Below are 17281 nucleotides of genomic sequence, written 5' to 3' on the forward strand. Positions count from 1 at the left end.
TCCCACTTCTGGGTATTTACACAAAGAAAATGAAAACCCTAATTCAGAAAGATACACATACCCCATGTTTATTGCAGTGTTCTTTATAATAGCAAAGATATGGAAGTGGCCATCTATAAATAAATGAAGATGACATATATATATACACACACACATGGACGATTACCCAGCTGTAAAGAGGAATGAAATCTTGTCATTTGTGACAACATGGATGGACCTAGAGGGTATTCTGCTAAATGAAATAAGCCAAAGAAAAATAAATATCACATAATTTCACTTATAGATAGAATCTAAAAAACAAAACAACAAAAAAAAGAGAGAAACAGACTCACAGACTCATAAATATAGAGTACTGGTAGTTGCCAAAGGGAAGAGGAGTGGGGGGGATGGACAAAATGGGTGAAGGGGATTAAGAGGTACAAACTTCCAGTTATAAAATAGTAAGTCATGGGAATGAAAAGTTCAATAGAGAATCCAGTCAATAATACTGTAAAACATTTATCATGGATATTCATAACGTAGCTGATCACTGGATCTCTATGTTGTATACCTAAAACTAATTTAATACTGTATATCAACTATATTTCAATTAAAAATTTAAAATATAAGGCTGTTTTATGAATGTTTTAAAGACCCAGTTTATAAGTGCTTTAAATCATCTTTGTTTGGAAGAAATACTTTAAAATTCTATCTCATAATATTAGGAAGACTCATTGAATCTCTTTATTTTTAATTGTTTTAGATACCACACTCCCTTCTATTATACAATCACCCAAAACTTTAAAATAGTTAAACCCAAATTTTGTTTGCAGTTTCATAACTGACATTTAATCAGCTTCTTTCAAAATAAAAAGTTGAAAAAATTAAAATGCATAACAAATGATAAATGAAGATTAAAGTCAATCTGTCTTCATTACAGGGAAAAATAACAATTGATGAATTACCTACACTTATTTCCAAACCAGAGCAACATAAAGTCACAAGTTTTTTGACTTAGAGAAAAATAGATTTTCGTCTCTTAAAAAGACCTCCGTGTCATAAGTCATACATTTCCCTGTAAGGATCCAATATATAGCATAGATAGGGTAGCAATAGGAAAACAATACCAAGAAAGAAAACTGTACAAATGGCTGCAAAATGGAGAAGGATATAATATACACTTGTAGAAAAAATAAAAATTTAAACAAAGACACTTAAGAAATAGGTCTAGGGGCTTTTGGGTGGCTCAGCCAGTCAAGTGTGAAACTCCTGATGTTGTATAAGCTCCTGATCTCAGGGTCATGGGACTGAGCCCCATACCAGGCTCCACACTGAGCACGGAGCCTGCTTAAGAGTCCCTCTTCCCCTTTCTCTCTGCCCCTCTCCCCTTGCTAGAATGTCCTCTCTATAAATAATAAATTAATTCATTTAAAAAATTTTGGGGGGCACCTGGGTGGCACAGCAGTTAAGCATCTGCCTTCGGCTCAGGGCGTGATCCCGGCGTTATGGGATCGAGCCCCACATCAGGCTCTTCCGCTATGAGCCTGCTTCTTCCTCTCCCACTCCCCCTGCTTGTGTTCCCTCTCTCGCTGGCTGTCTCTCTGTTGAATAAATAAATAAAATCTTTAAAAAAAATAAAATATAAAAAATTTTGGAAATTAATTGGTCTAATTTAATGAGGGAAATTTTCAAAAAGAATTTGAGAATCCATCTCTGCCTAGATACAGAGAGCTGCAAAGACTCTCAATAAGACAAACTGGATGAACTACAAAATAACTTTTCCTGAAGCTGTCAAAATGAAATCAAAACAAAGACTCACTTTCAAGAAGAGAGGGAATAATGAATACTAAACAATGAACACTAAATGATCTGTGCCATGGGATGGCAGATACCTTAGAGGCAATTAAGGAAAATTCAGTTAAAATTTTTAATAAACTGATGAAGTCCGAGTATGGGTTATTGGACAGCACAGAACCTCAGGAGCCACAGGAACAATGGGAGTTCATATCCACTTTGTCTTAATTGGAAATGGTAGAAAAAAATTTGAACACATACAAAGAATGTCTTCATTGGCTTATCGAACACAGATGAGGAAAGAATCAACAAATACCTGTAGTCAATAAAAGTTACCAAACTAAAAAAATAATGAAAAATATCAAACCACAGATCCAAGAAGCTTAAGAGAATCCAAAGCAAGGGAAATATAAAAAACAAACAAAAATAGAATGTGACATGACACCAGACACCTAAACACATTATATTTAAAACACTGAAAATCAGGGGTGCCTGAGTGGCTCAGACAGTTAAGCCTCCAACTCTTGGTTTCAGGTCAGGTCAGGTCATGATCTCAGGGTTGTGAGATCAAGCCCCATGTCAGGTTCCACACTCAGTGGGGAGTCAGCTTGAGATTCTCTCCCTCTGCCTCATCCTCTTCCCTCCCCTCCCCCACTCATGCACGCTCTCTCCCACTCTCTAAAATACATAAATCTTTTAGAAAATAAAATAAAATGAAAATCAGATAAAATCTTCAACCAGCTAGGGAGAAAAAAATACTCATTAATTACAAAACAACAAAAAAAAAGAATTACATCTGATTTCTCAAAAGAAACTACACAAATCATAAGACAATGGAGCATCTTTAAAATACTGCAAGAAAAAATTTTCTCAATCCCAAATTTTATACCAGTGAAAATATTATTCAAAAATGAAGACAGGGGCGCCTGGGTGGCTCAGTCGTTAAGTGTCTGCCTTCGGCTCAGGTCATGATCCTAGCATTCTGGGATCGAGCCCCGCATCGGGCTCCCTGCTCAGTGGGAAGCCTGCTTCTCCATCTCCCACTCCCCCTGCTTGTGTTCCCTCTCTCACTGCCTCTCTCTCTCTGTCAAATAAATAAATAAAATCTTTAAAAAAAAAAAAAAAAAGAAGACAAATTTCAGATTCAGCTCTGACATACAAAGAGCTCAGAAGCCATCATTCCTGTCCTATGACTAAAATTTGCTCGGACTCATCAGAAAACCAAGGTTACAGGGCAAACTGCTATCCTGAAATGTGGAAAGAGAGGTGAATACAGAGAATCATAGTTGAGATCTGCTTACCTGGAACACTGGAAGGAACATTTAAGTGGTAATTTTGACTAGCTGCTACAGGTTGAGTACAGATCACCATGAGAATGAAACTCCTACAGGACACCACAATTTCATGGGTTTTACCTCCAGGAACTCCAGAAGTCCCCCCACCTTCGTGTTTCTGATAGAAGGAGGGGGAAATAACCATTCTGAAATATGCACAGACTGTTTTCCATAACAAAGGCCTATTCTTCAGTGAAACAAACCTTACTAGAACCTTGTCCCACTTTGGGAAAGGGCATTTACCAGACTGCTCTTTTTTCAGTCGTCTTGTGTCACCAGAAGTGAGCAAGAAATTAAGAAATACTTAGGAATGTCATAGTCCAGGGACATAGGCCACTAAAACCACAGACTTAATAAGACTGAAGAATGCTTCCAGTCCTCCACATCTTCCCACTACACCAATAGGGCTCTAGTACAACGATGAGTTAGAGCTAAAAAGAGATGTGAAGTTGAGTTTTATCTATCTAAAAAGGAGTTTTTATGGATGTCCAAGATAAAAAAGGAGATAAAAACAAGGACATTAGAATAACTTTAAGCCTATGGCACCTATAGCTACAGCAGACATTAACAAAGCCACACTCCTAGCCTGATTAACATAAAACCTCATACTGAAGACCAATTTACCTCAGTTCCTATTACCCTATATATCTTGTTCAGTTTTCAAGACAAAATTTCAAGGCATTCTGAAAGGCAAGAAAAAGCACAGTCTGAAGAGACAAAGCAAGCATCAAAACCAGGATTAGACATGACAAAAGTCTGACATTTTGTGGCTCTTGTGAAAAAAAGTAGATACTATCCAAGAAGAGATGGATAATGAAGGCAAGTAGAGGGATGGAAACACTAAGAATCAAAAGGAAATGCTAGAAATATAAGAAATAACATCATAACAGAAACGAAGAACGCCTTTAATAGGTTCATCAGTAGACAGGACATAGCCAAGAAATGAATCAATGAATCTGAGCCACTGAAATTTAAAAAGGAAAAAGATGAAAACAAAAAGAAAATAACGTCTAAGAACCGTGAGACTATTTCAAAAGATGTAATAATACATAACTGGAATACCTGAAGAGGATAAAAGAGGAAACAGAATGGAAAAAATACCTGACATAATGACGGTAGAGAACTTTCAAAAATTAGGGGCGCCTAATTTTTTCGTTAAGCATCTGCTTTGGCTCAGGACATGATCCCAGGGTCCTGAGATCGAGCCCCGCATCAGGCTCCCTGCTCTCCACTGGGAGCCTGCTTCTTCCTCTCTCACTCCCCCTGCTTGTGTTCCCTCTCTCACCGACTCACACTCTCTCTCTCTTCAAATAAATAAATAAATAAATCTTAAAAAAAAAAAAAAGAAGAAGAACTTTCCAAAATTAATGACAGACACCAAACCAAAGATCCAGGAAGCAAAGAGAACACAAACTAGAATAACAGTCCAAAAAATGACAACTAGTGATATCATATTCAAACTGTAGAACACCAGAGCAAAGAAAATCCTGGAAGACGACAGAGCAAAAAAAACCACTTTACCTATAGGAGAACAAGGTTAAGAATTACCAAGGACTTCTTGTTAGAGACTATGCAAGCGCAAAGAGGATGGAGATATTCAAACTCTTGAAAAATTCACCAACCTAGAATTCTCTGTCCAACAAAATTATCTTTCAAAGAGAAGGAGAAATAAAGACTCTCAAACAAATAAAAATTGAGGGAATTCATCACAGCAGATCTGGCCTACCAGAAATGTTTAAACACAGTTCTTCAGGGAGAAGAAAAATTATATAGTTAGAAACTTGTATCTACATAAAGAAAGAGTATCAAAAAAATTAATGAAGACAAAGTTTTTACTTTTCTTATTCTTCAGTGATTTAAAAGATAATTGCTTTAAGTAATAATAGCAAACATGTATTGGATGAAGACAGCATACAGATAAGTGAAATGAATGAGAACAATGTCATATTGGACAGGAGGGAGGATTGGGAATACAATGTTAGAACACACCTGCATTTCATGCAAAACAGTATCATGTTATTAGAAGTTAACTGCAAATGTATATTTCAAAATCTGGGATAATCGCTAAAATTTTCTTAAAGATGTGTAATTGATATGCAAAAATATGAGATAAAATGAATCATATAAAATGCTCAAAACCATACAAGGCAAAAAAAATTTTTTTAAGATGGCAAAAAATAACAAAGAAGTATAACAGACACCAGTTACAACACTGTAGATGTTGATGCAGCTGTATCAATAGCTGTTTTAAATGTGAATGGTCTAAATAAACCAAATAAAAGACAATGTGCCAGAGTGGGGGAGGGGGAATAAAAAGCAAGACCCAACTATATGTTGCCTGCCAAAAACCCACTTAAATATAAAGACTAAGATTAAAGGTTAAGGCATACAGAGATATACCATGCAAACACTAATCAAAAGCAAGCTGTGGGTGCCTGGGTGGCTCAGTCGGTTAAGTGTCTGTTTTCGGCTCAGATCATGATTTCAGGCTCCCTGCTCCGTGGGGAGTCTGCTTCTTCCTCGCCCTCTGCCCCTCCCCCCATTCTCTCTCTCTCTCTCTCTCTCTCTCTGTCTCAAATAAACATAAAATCTTAAAAAAAAAAAAAAAAAAAGCAAGCTGTACTCCTATTTCCAGTATATAAAAATTAACATGAGCCAAAGACCTAGCTATGGGAGCTAAATCTATAAAACTCTCAAAGTATCAGATTTAGCAATGGATAATTAGAAATGTCCCAAGAGCATGAACAAAAACAGAAAAAATACATAAACTGAACCTCATTAAAATTAAAAACAACTGGGGCACCTGGGTGGCTCGGCTGGTTAAGTCTCCACTCTTGGTTTTGGCTCAGGTCAGGATCTCAGGTCCTGGGATCAAGCCCTGTGTCAGGCTCTGCGCTCAGTGGGGAGTTTGGTTCTCTGCCTCTCTCTCTCTCCCTCTCCCTCAGCCCCTCCCCCCGCTCATGCTCTCTCTCTCTCAAATAAATAAATCTATAAAAAAATTAAAAACTACATAAAGAATATTATCAAGGAAGTAAAAAGATAACCTATAAAATGGGAGAAAATATTTGCAAATCATGTATCTGGTAAGGGCTTACTACAAGTACATAATGTACTTCAACAACAAAGTCAGCCCAATTCAAAATTGTGCAAAGGACATAAATAGACATTTCTTCAAAAAAGATATACAAATGGCCAACAAGCACTTGAAAAAAAAAATATTCTACTTCACTGGTGAGATACAGCTTCACCCCCAGGAGATGGGCTACCAAAAAAAAAAAAACAAAAAACATTTGTTGGCAAGGATGTAGAGAAACAGGAACTCTTGTACACTGCTGATGGGAATGTAAAATGGTGAAGTCATTGTAAAAAACAGTTTGTGGAGTTTCTCACAAAGGTAAATAAAGAATTACCATATGACCCAACAATTCTACTCCTAGGTATATACCCCAAAAAACAGAATATAGGTACTCAAGTATTTAAGAAAGAATGGTAACAATTCTCAAAATAAAATCTTCAAGAAAACATAAAAGGGAACACTTCTTAACTCATTTCTATGAGACCAGAATTATCCTAATACCAAACCCAAAGACATTACAAGAAAGGAAAACTACAGAGCAGTATCTTTCATGAACACAGATGCAAAAACCCTCTACAAAATGTTAGCAAACTGTATAAAAAATATATAAAAATAATTATAAACCATGACTGAGCGGAATTTATTCCAGGTATGCAAGGCTGGTTTAAAATTCAACAATCAGGGGCACCTGGGTGGTGCAGTCGTTAAGCGTCTAGGATCGAGCCCCACATCAGGCTCCTCTGCTGGGAGCCTGCTTCTTCCTCTCCCACCCCCCCTGCTTGTGTTCTCTCTCTCACTGGCTGTCTCTGTCAAATAAATAAATAAAATCTTTAAAAATAATTTAAAAAAAATAAAATTCAACAATCAATCACTGTAATCCACCACACTAGTAAGCTAAATAAAAAAAATCATATGAACTGACACAGAAAATTTGACAAGATCCAACACCTACTCACAATAAAAAGTCTTGGCAAACCTGAATGAAAGGAAACTCCCTCAATTTAATAATAATTTTAAAAATCTGCAACCCCCAGGGCATCTGGGTGGCGCAGTCGGTTAAGCATCCAACTCTTGGTTTTGGCTCAGATCATGACATCAGGGTCATGAAATCAATCCCTGCACTGGGCTCTGCACTCAGCGTGGAGTCTGAGGTTCTGTCTCCCTCTGCCCCTTCCGCTCGTGCTTGCTCTCTAAATAAATAAATCTTTAAAAAAAAACCCTGCAGCCCCCCCAATTACACCTAACATCATAATTAATGGTAGAAAATTAGAAGCTTTCACCCTAAGGTTGGGAACAAAGCAAGAATATCTCTCTCTACTCCTATTCAAACACTGTAGTGAAGTCCCAGCTAATACAATTAAGACATGAAAAAGAAATAAAAGGCATACAGATTGGGAAGAAAACAATTAAACGGTCATTTTTTAACAGAGGACATGATTTTCTATGGGGAAAAAGAAATCCCAAAGAATCATTAATATTAAAAAAAAAAATCTCCCAGTACTAAACAAGCAAGTATAACAAATTTGTAATACAGAATGTAAATATACAAAAGTTGACTGTTTTCCAATACACCAGTAATAACTAGAATCTGAAACCTGGGTGGGGGGGAAGGCTTCACAATAGCACCAACCAAACCAAGAAACCACTCAAGGATAAATCAAACAATATGTATAGGATCTACTGGAAAACTATAAATCACTGATGAAAGACATCAAAGAAGATATAAATAAATGGAGAGACAGTCCATGCTCATGGATTAGAAGACTCAACATTAAGACATCAATTCTTCTCAACTTCTTCTGTAGATTCAATGCAATCCCAGTCAAAATCACCAGAATCTATAATGGTAGATATCAACAAAGTAACTCCAAAATTTGTATGTAAAGGCAAATCCCCAAGAACAGCCAACATAACAGTGAAGAAACACAAAGCTGCGGGATTCCCCACTACCAAACTTCAACACTTACTTTAAAGCTACAGTACTCACAGAGTAGTATCAGCCAAGGAATAGAAACATAGGTCAATGGACAGAATGGAGGCCTAGAATTTGACCCACACAAATATACTCAACTATACACACGAAAGATTTCTTTTTTTATAATTAACTGAAGCAAACTCGTTTTTAAATGGTCTAAATTTAAATCTTCCGATAACACTGATTAAGCTCAATTTTCACTTTATTAACATCTTTTTTTTTAAAGATTTTATTAATTCATTTGACAGAGATAGAGACAGCCAGCGAGAGAGGGAACACAAGCAGGGGGAGTGGGAGAGGAAGAAGCAGGCTCCCAGCGGAGGAGCCCGATGTGGGGCTCGATCCCGGAACGCCGGGATCACACCCTGAGCCGAAGGCAGACGCTTAATGACTGCGCTACCCAGGCGCCCCTCACTTTATTAACATCTTAATATGATAAACTATACCTTATGTTTATACTTGAAGTATTTTGATAACTAGAAGCACTGAGGCATGAATTGAAGCAATTCAGTAACTATGTAGAAGGTGGCAACTAGGGACACCTGGGTGGCTCAGTCAGTTAAGCATCTGCCTTCAGCTCAGGTCATGATCCCAGGGTCCTGGGATTGAGTCCAGTATCGGGCTCCTTGGTGGGAAGACTGCTTCTCCCTCTGCCTGCTGCTTCCCCTGCTTGTGTTCTCTCTCTGACAAATAAATAAGGATTAAAAAAAAAAAAAAAGTGGCAACAAGCTGACAGAACAATTTTACATGACCACCAGAAAATATTTCTCTCCCCAAATATTAGTAATAGTCAGAAAAAATAAAGAACATGTTTTCTGAACTTGTTCTTCAAGTCTCAGCTTAAATGTTCTTTGAGGAGGCCTTCCTTGACCTCTAGGATAGGTTAAACCCCTTGCAATATAATTACACATAATGCTATACCTCCCCTCTTTTGCAAACCATATTATACTTATAATTACTTATAGACTGTCCACTCCAGAAAGTCAAAGATCTTTTCTTATTCACTTAGCCTTTGCACAATGTCTGGCACAAAGCAGATGTTCAATAACTTACGTTGAATTCAACTGCATGGAATATGCATTGTGAAGGGGCATAAAATTTCAGCCGTTAGTAACAACGAAAAAGCTAAAGAAACTTTCTGTATGTTTTTAAATATCAAAGAGAAAGTTTCATAAAATGTTGTCAAAAAGAAAAAAATTAACTTCAAAAATCAAAAGGGATTTTGCAAAAGAAAAACATACCTAGGAGAAACAGGAACAACCAAAATCATCCAGCCATACCCCAGTGGTTCTCAGCCTGATTGTACATAGAAGTCACCTGGGAAACTTAAAAAATACCAACTTAATTGGGCTAGGAGTAGAGCTGAAATGATAGGTAGGATTTAAAATCTCTCCAGGAGATTCTAATATTCTATTGGGGTAAAATACAGTCCAAGACAAACAGCTCAAGAAAATGTATCAAACAAGTCTAAGAACTGTAAAGATCACTACAATAAAAGCAACAGGAAACTGAAAACAGATAAAAAGGAAATGAACATTTATTTAGTACCAAAATTTAGTAAGTGAAAAGCATTTATAATTGGTAAGTAAAAATGAAAATAAAAAATGAGCACAGTATTAAAAAATCCATTTGTAAAATAGACAATATACTATGAAAACTAAAAGAAACCTACAGAGTTTCACATTATCAAGATAAACACTTTTTTTTTCTTAAAGATTTTATTTATTTGACAGAGAGAGAGACAGCCAGCGAGAGAGGGAACACAAGCAGGGGGAGTGGGAGAGGAAGAAGCGGGCTCCCAGAGGAGAGCAGGGAGCAGGACCCTGGGATCACGCCCTGAGCCGAAGGCAGACACTTAATGACTGAGCCACCCAGGTGCCCCAAGATAAACACTTTACACTAATTCACTCAGATAGAGTCTACTACATGCCAAGCAAACTAGGCACAGGAAACAAATAAGAGGACATTTTCCAATAATAGTGTGGAGATGAACAGTAAGCCAAATGGAAAACAAAATCATTGAATTTCTGTTCCCATCCTTCACTGATATTAATTCCAGATGGACTGATAAGTTAAAGATAGAGTGCAAAACTGTGTTACTCTAAAAATACATTATAGAATACCTTTATGATTTTATATTTAGGAAGGAGTTTCTTAAATAAGAAACAAAAATCAGGGACACCTGGGTGGCTCAGTTGGTTAAGCATCTGCTGTTGGATCAAGTCATGATCCCAGGATCCCAGGTCCTGCCTGGCACTCCCCCTGCTTGTGCTTGCTCTCTCTCTGACAAATAAATCTTTTTAAAAAAAGAAAAAAATCAATAAGCCTAAAGGAAAAGACTGATATTTTTAACTACATTGAAATTAAGAATTCTTATTCATCATAAGACACCACTGAAAGGCCACAAATTTGGAGATCTTGATATCTAACCATATAAACAGTAACAAATAAAAGGCATTTATAAGGAGATGGTATCCAGAATACATAAAGACAAATTCAGAATAGAGATTTCCTATGAGTCATTTTTTTTTCTGAATTCTGAACACTATATGAAAAATCCACAGGATAATTTGTCTCTGGATAATGTTATCTCCTTCCAGAGAAGACTTACATTTGCTTTTGGCAAACACCTAGCCAAGGGCACTAGCAATTGGTTTTTAATTAAGCTTAATGAATGCAATCAGGGATTTGAAACTGGACTTCAGCCTTTGTGAAAGCCAGTTTACTCCCAGCTCACTGCCACTGCTAAAGTGTATCCTTTCAGAGTCCCAACCAAAAGCCTTGGGAATTATCCTAAATCCTTTATCACTGGTATGCCCTGCACTCTAATCTTTGAACTATCTAACCATAGGGTCTGTGAAGAACTCCACTCAAACTCTTGGTTTCTTAACCACTGCACTGGGAATTAGAGGATCTCTTTAGTGGGAAAGTGGTCCCAAATGACCAGGCTCATGTATTTGAGATTCCCTTTTCTCTGGGATTTCGATTTTGCAATTCTTCACTGCCTTGATGGTTTTAAGTGATTACAAATAGTTATGCTTTTTATCTAGCTCTTCTAGTTATTTTTGGCAGAAGGGCTGGTTCAAAACGACCTACTCTCTAATCACCTTGTGATTTTTTAAAAGAATGATTTCTTAGTTCTGTCCAATTAAAAGGCCTAGAAGAACACTCCAGTAGCAATAAGCGCCATGAGCGCCTAAATTTTGGTTTCTAAATACCATTCCCACTAAAAGAAACCAGTGCTCCTTAGAGAAATGGCTGATTCCAGGTCCCAGGCTGGGAGATTCTAATCACACTGCTATAGACAGAATGTTTATGTCCTCCCCCCAAATTCCCATGTTAAAACCTAATCCCCAATGTGATAATATTTGGATGTGGGGCATTAGGGAAGTGACTGGGTCATGAGTGAAGAGCCCTCATGAATGAGTTTAGTGACCTTACGAAAGAAACCCCAGGAAGCTTGATTCCTCCTTCTGCCATGTGAGGACACAGTAAAAAGACAGGCATCTATAATTAGGAATCGCGTCCTCACTAGACACTGAATCTGTGGGTACCTTGATCTTAGACTTCTTGGTCTCCAGAACTGTGAGAAATAAATTTGTTGAGAATAAGCTACCTAGTCCATAGTATTTTGTTACAGCAGCCTGGGCAAACTAAAACAGGTATGTATATAGTGAAAACTAAGTTCCCCTCCCACTTTTGACCTTCAGCTACCTAACACCTCTCCCTAAAGGCAACCTCTGTAAAATGGGATTTTGTATATCCTTCAAGATTTAAAACATACATAAAACTAGAAATTCACCAAAAGGATCAAATAACTGAACTTAGGTCAAAATGTGCCTGTGATCACTGTCAGATGGATATACAAAAGAGGGACAAGTAGGCTATACTTCAAATGTGTAACTGTTCTCTCGCTACCTTTACTTTTGTTCATCAAGCAAATATCTGATAGGCACCTCAGCATTCCTAAGGGAGTTCAACACTATGCTGACTCAGTGAATGATAAAGAAAAACATGATCCTTGCTCTCAAGAAGCTTACAATTTTTCTGAGCAGACAAAGTAGAAAACTACTCTCCCAGGATAACCTTTTTTCTAATGTTTTCCTTATCTCCTGAATTCTGTCCAAAACTGAACTCTGTGGTTCCTTCCCCTCCACCACCAGTATCCCATCAAACCTGCTGTTCTCCTGAATTCTCTCATTTTCAGTTCATGGTACCAAACTGAGGGTAATGATAGGTTTCTGTTTAACCTCACCTCCCGTCAACCCTAAGAAACAGCTTTGCACTCTTATTCCACACCCAGATGAGCAAATTTCAACCATATCTCCCAAATATTTCTAAAATTCATCCTATCCTCTCCATCCCCATATTTCCACTATTAGCTAAGACGAGCATCATCTCTCACCTGGGCACAAACTGGCCCCCGTATCTAATTCTCTTCCCTCCAATTCTTGCTCCAAACCACTATTCTGAATGCTCCCATCCTTAGTGAGCATGACACACAGGCCTTTGCTAATCTACCCTCTAACTCTGCAATTTTATAGCTGACACTGCCATCACTTCCCCCTGCATCCCACTCAGATTTCATAGTATTTCATCCTCTAAACACTCTTGAGTTTTTTCGGGTTCCTCCAATCTATGCTCCACACTTCCACACCTTGCACATGCAGTTTAGTTTGCTTGGGATGCCCCCCTTTCCTAATCCTATACCACATCAACCATCTGACTAATGCCTCTTGTGATAAGATCTAGATACCCTCCCTGATCAGGTCTTCTTCCACACTCTGAACAGTTAATCACTCCCTCCACTGTGACATCACAGATCTTGCATATACTTACATCATTGCCCTTATTTACTCTAAAGTATGAGTATTTATTCACGCACCAGTCTCCCCCAGTAAACTTGGTATTCTTTGATGCTGTCATCCGGTGTCTTATTTTTGAAAACCTGATGTCCAACCCAATATACACTAAAATACCTCAATAAATGTTTATTGTGTGAACTAAGTAAATGAAACTCTCTTTTTCTCCATCTCCCTGTCTCATTTTCTTTTTTTCTGATAGCAACCTACAACCATGAGACATAACTTAGTTTAAGGATATAAGTTAGTCAGATGATTTAGGAATTCTGATGCCACGATTGTACTACTCTATCCAAAGGTTAAATCAGCAAAATCCCTAAGTAAGGACAGAACAATTTTCCAGCAGTACCTCTTTCCAACAAAATCTCATGTCCTCTTGATTCCCACCACCACACAGTCACAGGTTTCTAAGTAATTTACAAGGCTCTTTCATCCTTAGCAGGCCCAATCTACTCTTCATGTGGGTACTTCAAGGTAGAACAAGTTTCACCACTAAAACATTTCCATCAATGCACTGGAGAAGCCTGAGGGCTATAACTTTAGCCCGTAAGGCTCCTTAAATAGCTATAATGTTTCCCTAGAGTAGCCCTTGAAACACTGTTCATCTTAGGACTATCTGGCTTTAGGAATATTTTACTCTATTCTGACCATTATCCGATTTACCATTATTCATTGATTTATTTATTTATTTAGCACCTACTCTGTGCTGCATACTGTATCAGAGCTGTAGGAACACCACCGCTAATGTATCTTACTTGCCTAACCTGACTTGTGACCATGGCCTAAATGACAACCATGATGGTGTGGCACAGCTGCACCTGGCCCTTACACCTGTGCTGGGACCGTGACTCCCCACCCAAGCCCTCATCTTCCAGCCCCAGTGGAAGGCATACTATAAATTATCCTAACTAAACAGTTGTCCAGCTGAGACTATGGCATTTTGTCAATTCTCTCCTTTCTCTCTTCTTCCTTGCCAATACTATCTTTTGTTTTAGTCTCCTTTACTTAACTCCTTTTGTGAAATTAAACATTAAATTTTTCTCTCTCTTAAAAAAAACACCAAGACTAAAATACCTGACATTCCATGTCTTAGTCATATATGTCTCCCAATACTTTATCATGTGTCAGCAGCTCCATAAAGAAAAAAAAAGGTATTTCTCATTCCTGCTTTATCGGCACCTTCTGGAATTACAAACTCAATACTAAATAATTGTGGAGGGTGACAAAACACTTTCCTTGGTCCTAAATCACAAGTTATAAAAAGAACTTGGTAGACGCTGAACCTAAAGCAAAGAGAAACACTGACAAATCAGAACAAGATATAATCAGAACTCAAAGGTCAGCTTGAAATACTATGAAAGGGACTTAAAGAAAATCTTGGGAAGAGTATCTCCAGCACCAATTAAAGTAAATAATACTAAAAATCCCGCTAAACAGTCAAGTATCAATTCACAGGAAGGAGATGTGTGGAAAACATGATAGTAAAGGGCCAAATCATTTCTGATCACCCTGGCCTGGGGGTGATTACTCCAACCTCTGAGCTCCTGTAACTGTTTATATAGTACCCAATCCAGACTTGTTCTTGAAATGCTTATCTTGCTAGATGATACATTCCTTGGCTGTTTATTTCATCTTTATGATACCCCACTGGCAGGCATATATTTTTTTAAAGATGTATTTATTTATGAGAGAGAGACAGAGCAGAGGGAGAGAGAAACCTAAGCAGAGAGAAACCCAAGGCAACTCCGCACTGAGAGCAGAGTCCTGCATGAGGCTCAATTTCACGACCCCCAAGATCACGACCTGAGCCGAAACCAAGAGCTGAATGCCCAACTGACTGCCACCCAGGGGGTCCCCGGCAGGCATATTTTAAAAACCAATCTCACGCATTCACCCTAAAATTTTCTGGTGTTGATTCACTTTCCTAGGTAGGTTCTCCTACTGGAAGAGTATTCTGACATCATGTTCTTAGCAATTATATTTATCATTTAAAAATACTGTTACACAAGTAGCGCATATATAAGAGATCGATTAAACAGTAATGAGACTGTTTTCCCAGAATCTTATCTCATTTTATGAATGGCAAAGCTAAAGGCAAACACTGAAGGAAAATCATCTTTCCCTAACATCAAAAATACTTCTACAAAAACAAGCACCTCTGAATACATACACACCAAATGTGCATCTATATATTGCTCTACAGCTTGCAAAGTAACGTCACACACTTTTACCTCATTTAAGCTCCACAATTTTTATTTTACCAGGGAGTAAAACTGCGTAAGTTGCCTACAGTAACTTTTATGGAGGACATAGTGTTCTAGGACCTATGGTTAACAAATACAACCAACACTAACACACACATTATGTGTCAGCAACTTTATGATGGAAGACATTGGTTTTTAAAAACATGCCTGCAAAAGCTGAACAGGTGGGATCATTTAAATTAAGGGTTTCGGGGTTGCTGTTTTTTTTTTCCATTATGGATAAATTTGTACTGGGTGTTGTAAAGCAATGCTTCTCAAACTTTAATGTTCACACAAATCATTGAAGATATTGTTAGACTTCAAATGATTAAAAAGGTCTTGGGTAGGGCCTCAGACTTCTAACTAGCTACCAGGTGATGCTGACTAGGCTGGTCTGCACCTGGGTGGCCAGGTTGTAGCATATATAAAGAATTAACCCTAACTGGCACTATTAGCCAAAACTTAACAGTCTTTCATCTTCCATGACTCTGAAGTGAAACTATTATCATTCCTATTTGACAAGACTAAGGCACAGAGACGTGAACTTTCCTTAGATCACAATATTTGGTCTACGAGGAGCCAGGATTCAAACTTAGGAAGACTGACTCTGCAGGACACAACCGCTACAAATTATCCCATTATCTCAGTTTACAGGTAGACGCAGAATTCGAAGCCAGGTCCTGAGTTATCCTCAGTACCATTCCCACGAGTCGGGTCTGCAGTCAACAATATTGTTGTAGGGCAGGGAAAGAGAAAACAGACCCTCCCACTTAATACAGGGAAAAGGGGCAGGGGCGGTGGCGGGGCTCCCTGAGGACCACTCGCAGTAGAAGCAGGTCCGCCAACTGTCCGGAGGCGGGCGTTAGAGGCGGGGTGTCGGCCAGGGAAAGGTTCCGGGCGGGACGTACCAACGCGCGCAGGGGAAAGGCTTTCCAAAGGCCAGGACCGCCTTTCCACCTCCGCGCCCAGTGCCGGGGCTGAGAAACTCTTTATCTGGCCCTCGGCCCCCCTTGTGGAGTTCTGGTGTAGCAGGGCTCTCTTTAGCCACAGCCGCCTCCTTAGAGATTCTTCCCCAGCCCCTCCGTCGAGTGGAAGGCCCCGGAAATGGGGGCCAAACAGCACCTGGCCAGCCGGGAGAGCGGCCACTCGCTTACGAACTCCACTACACCCCACGCACATACCCCGACTCTTTTGCCATTATCGTAGCCCTTACCAGCTCTTTAGGCGGCTTCTCCTGGGTTTTCCCAAACAGCCCCATGGCGAACCGAACTCGTCTTGCCCCTTCCGGCTTTCCGTTCCCTGCGCCCAGGCAGGTCACGGGCAGCCGCCTGGGCGGGGCAGGCGATAGGAAAGGAGCCCAGACTCCCAGAGAAGGGAGCGGCCGCAGTGAAGGTGGTGCGCATGCGTCCGACGCAGGCGCAGAATTGGGCTGGGCGGACCTTGGTCAGAAAGATTGTTGCAGTTGCGCACCTTCCGGAAGGGGATTCGTAGATCCTTCCGACGAATTAGGCGTGTTTTAGTGAGGTGTGGAAGTGATTCCTTTGACAGACTACACGTGGTGATTACAGCTGCTTCTGATACTTACACTAAACCTGTATGTTATTGCACAAATCTGTATCTCCACCTAGACGAAGTCCATTTACAACCACTCTTCCTAGGCACATCACATGCGGCAAGCCAGAAATGACCCCTTCTTCCTCCCTCTAGACCTTCTCCTCCCCTGTGTTGTCGCCACCATCACCTAATTCTAACGTGGGCATCATCTTCTCTCCCGCTCTTACCGAGTCCCAAACATGATAACTTTTCAATATGTTTGAACGCCAGCTCTTTTCTTTCGGCCCAGGTGTCACAGTGTTTGTTCACGGCATTGTCATTGCCAACGTGGATGATTCCTACCTGGCATCTGTGTTTGTGTCGTCCTATACGTTACATGGACCATGACCTTAGTCAAATTCTCAAAGGCATCTGTGATTAAAAAGGACTGGACGCATTTTAGCCCGGCAATCTGATTGAACCTA

General features: G+C 39.2%; 1 protein-coding gene across 3 annotated transcripts in view; it reads right to left on the minus strand.

Annotated features, from left to right (window-relative positions):
* The window catches only part of RNF103 (ring finger protein 103), an 88577-nt gene that overhangs the window by 39028 nt on the left and 32268 nt on the right, over positions 1 to 17281 (minus strand). The window contains exon 1 of one of the 3 annotated variants that reach the window (XM_045808873.2): positions 16477 to 16650. The exons of 1 other annotated variant lie outside the window; for it this stretch is intronic. In XM_045808873.2, the coding sequence (XP_045664829.1) occupies positions 16477 to 16521 (45 nt within the window). In that variant the 5' untranslated portion in view covers positions 16522 to 16650. Of the gene's footprint in view, positions 1 to 16476; positions 16651 to 17281 lie in introns of those variants that run through there. One more of the 3 variants, XM_087863650.1, reaches the window with a different exon arrangement.

Source organism: Ursus americanus, chromosome 7 (genome assembly GCF_024610735.1).
Source record: "Ursus americanus isolate L20-20 chromosome 7, mUrsAme1.1.p, whole genome shotgun sequence".
Taxonomy (NCBI): Eukaryota; Metazoa; Chordata; class Mammalia; order Carnivora; family Ursidae; genus Ursus; species Ursus americanus.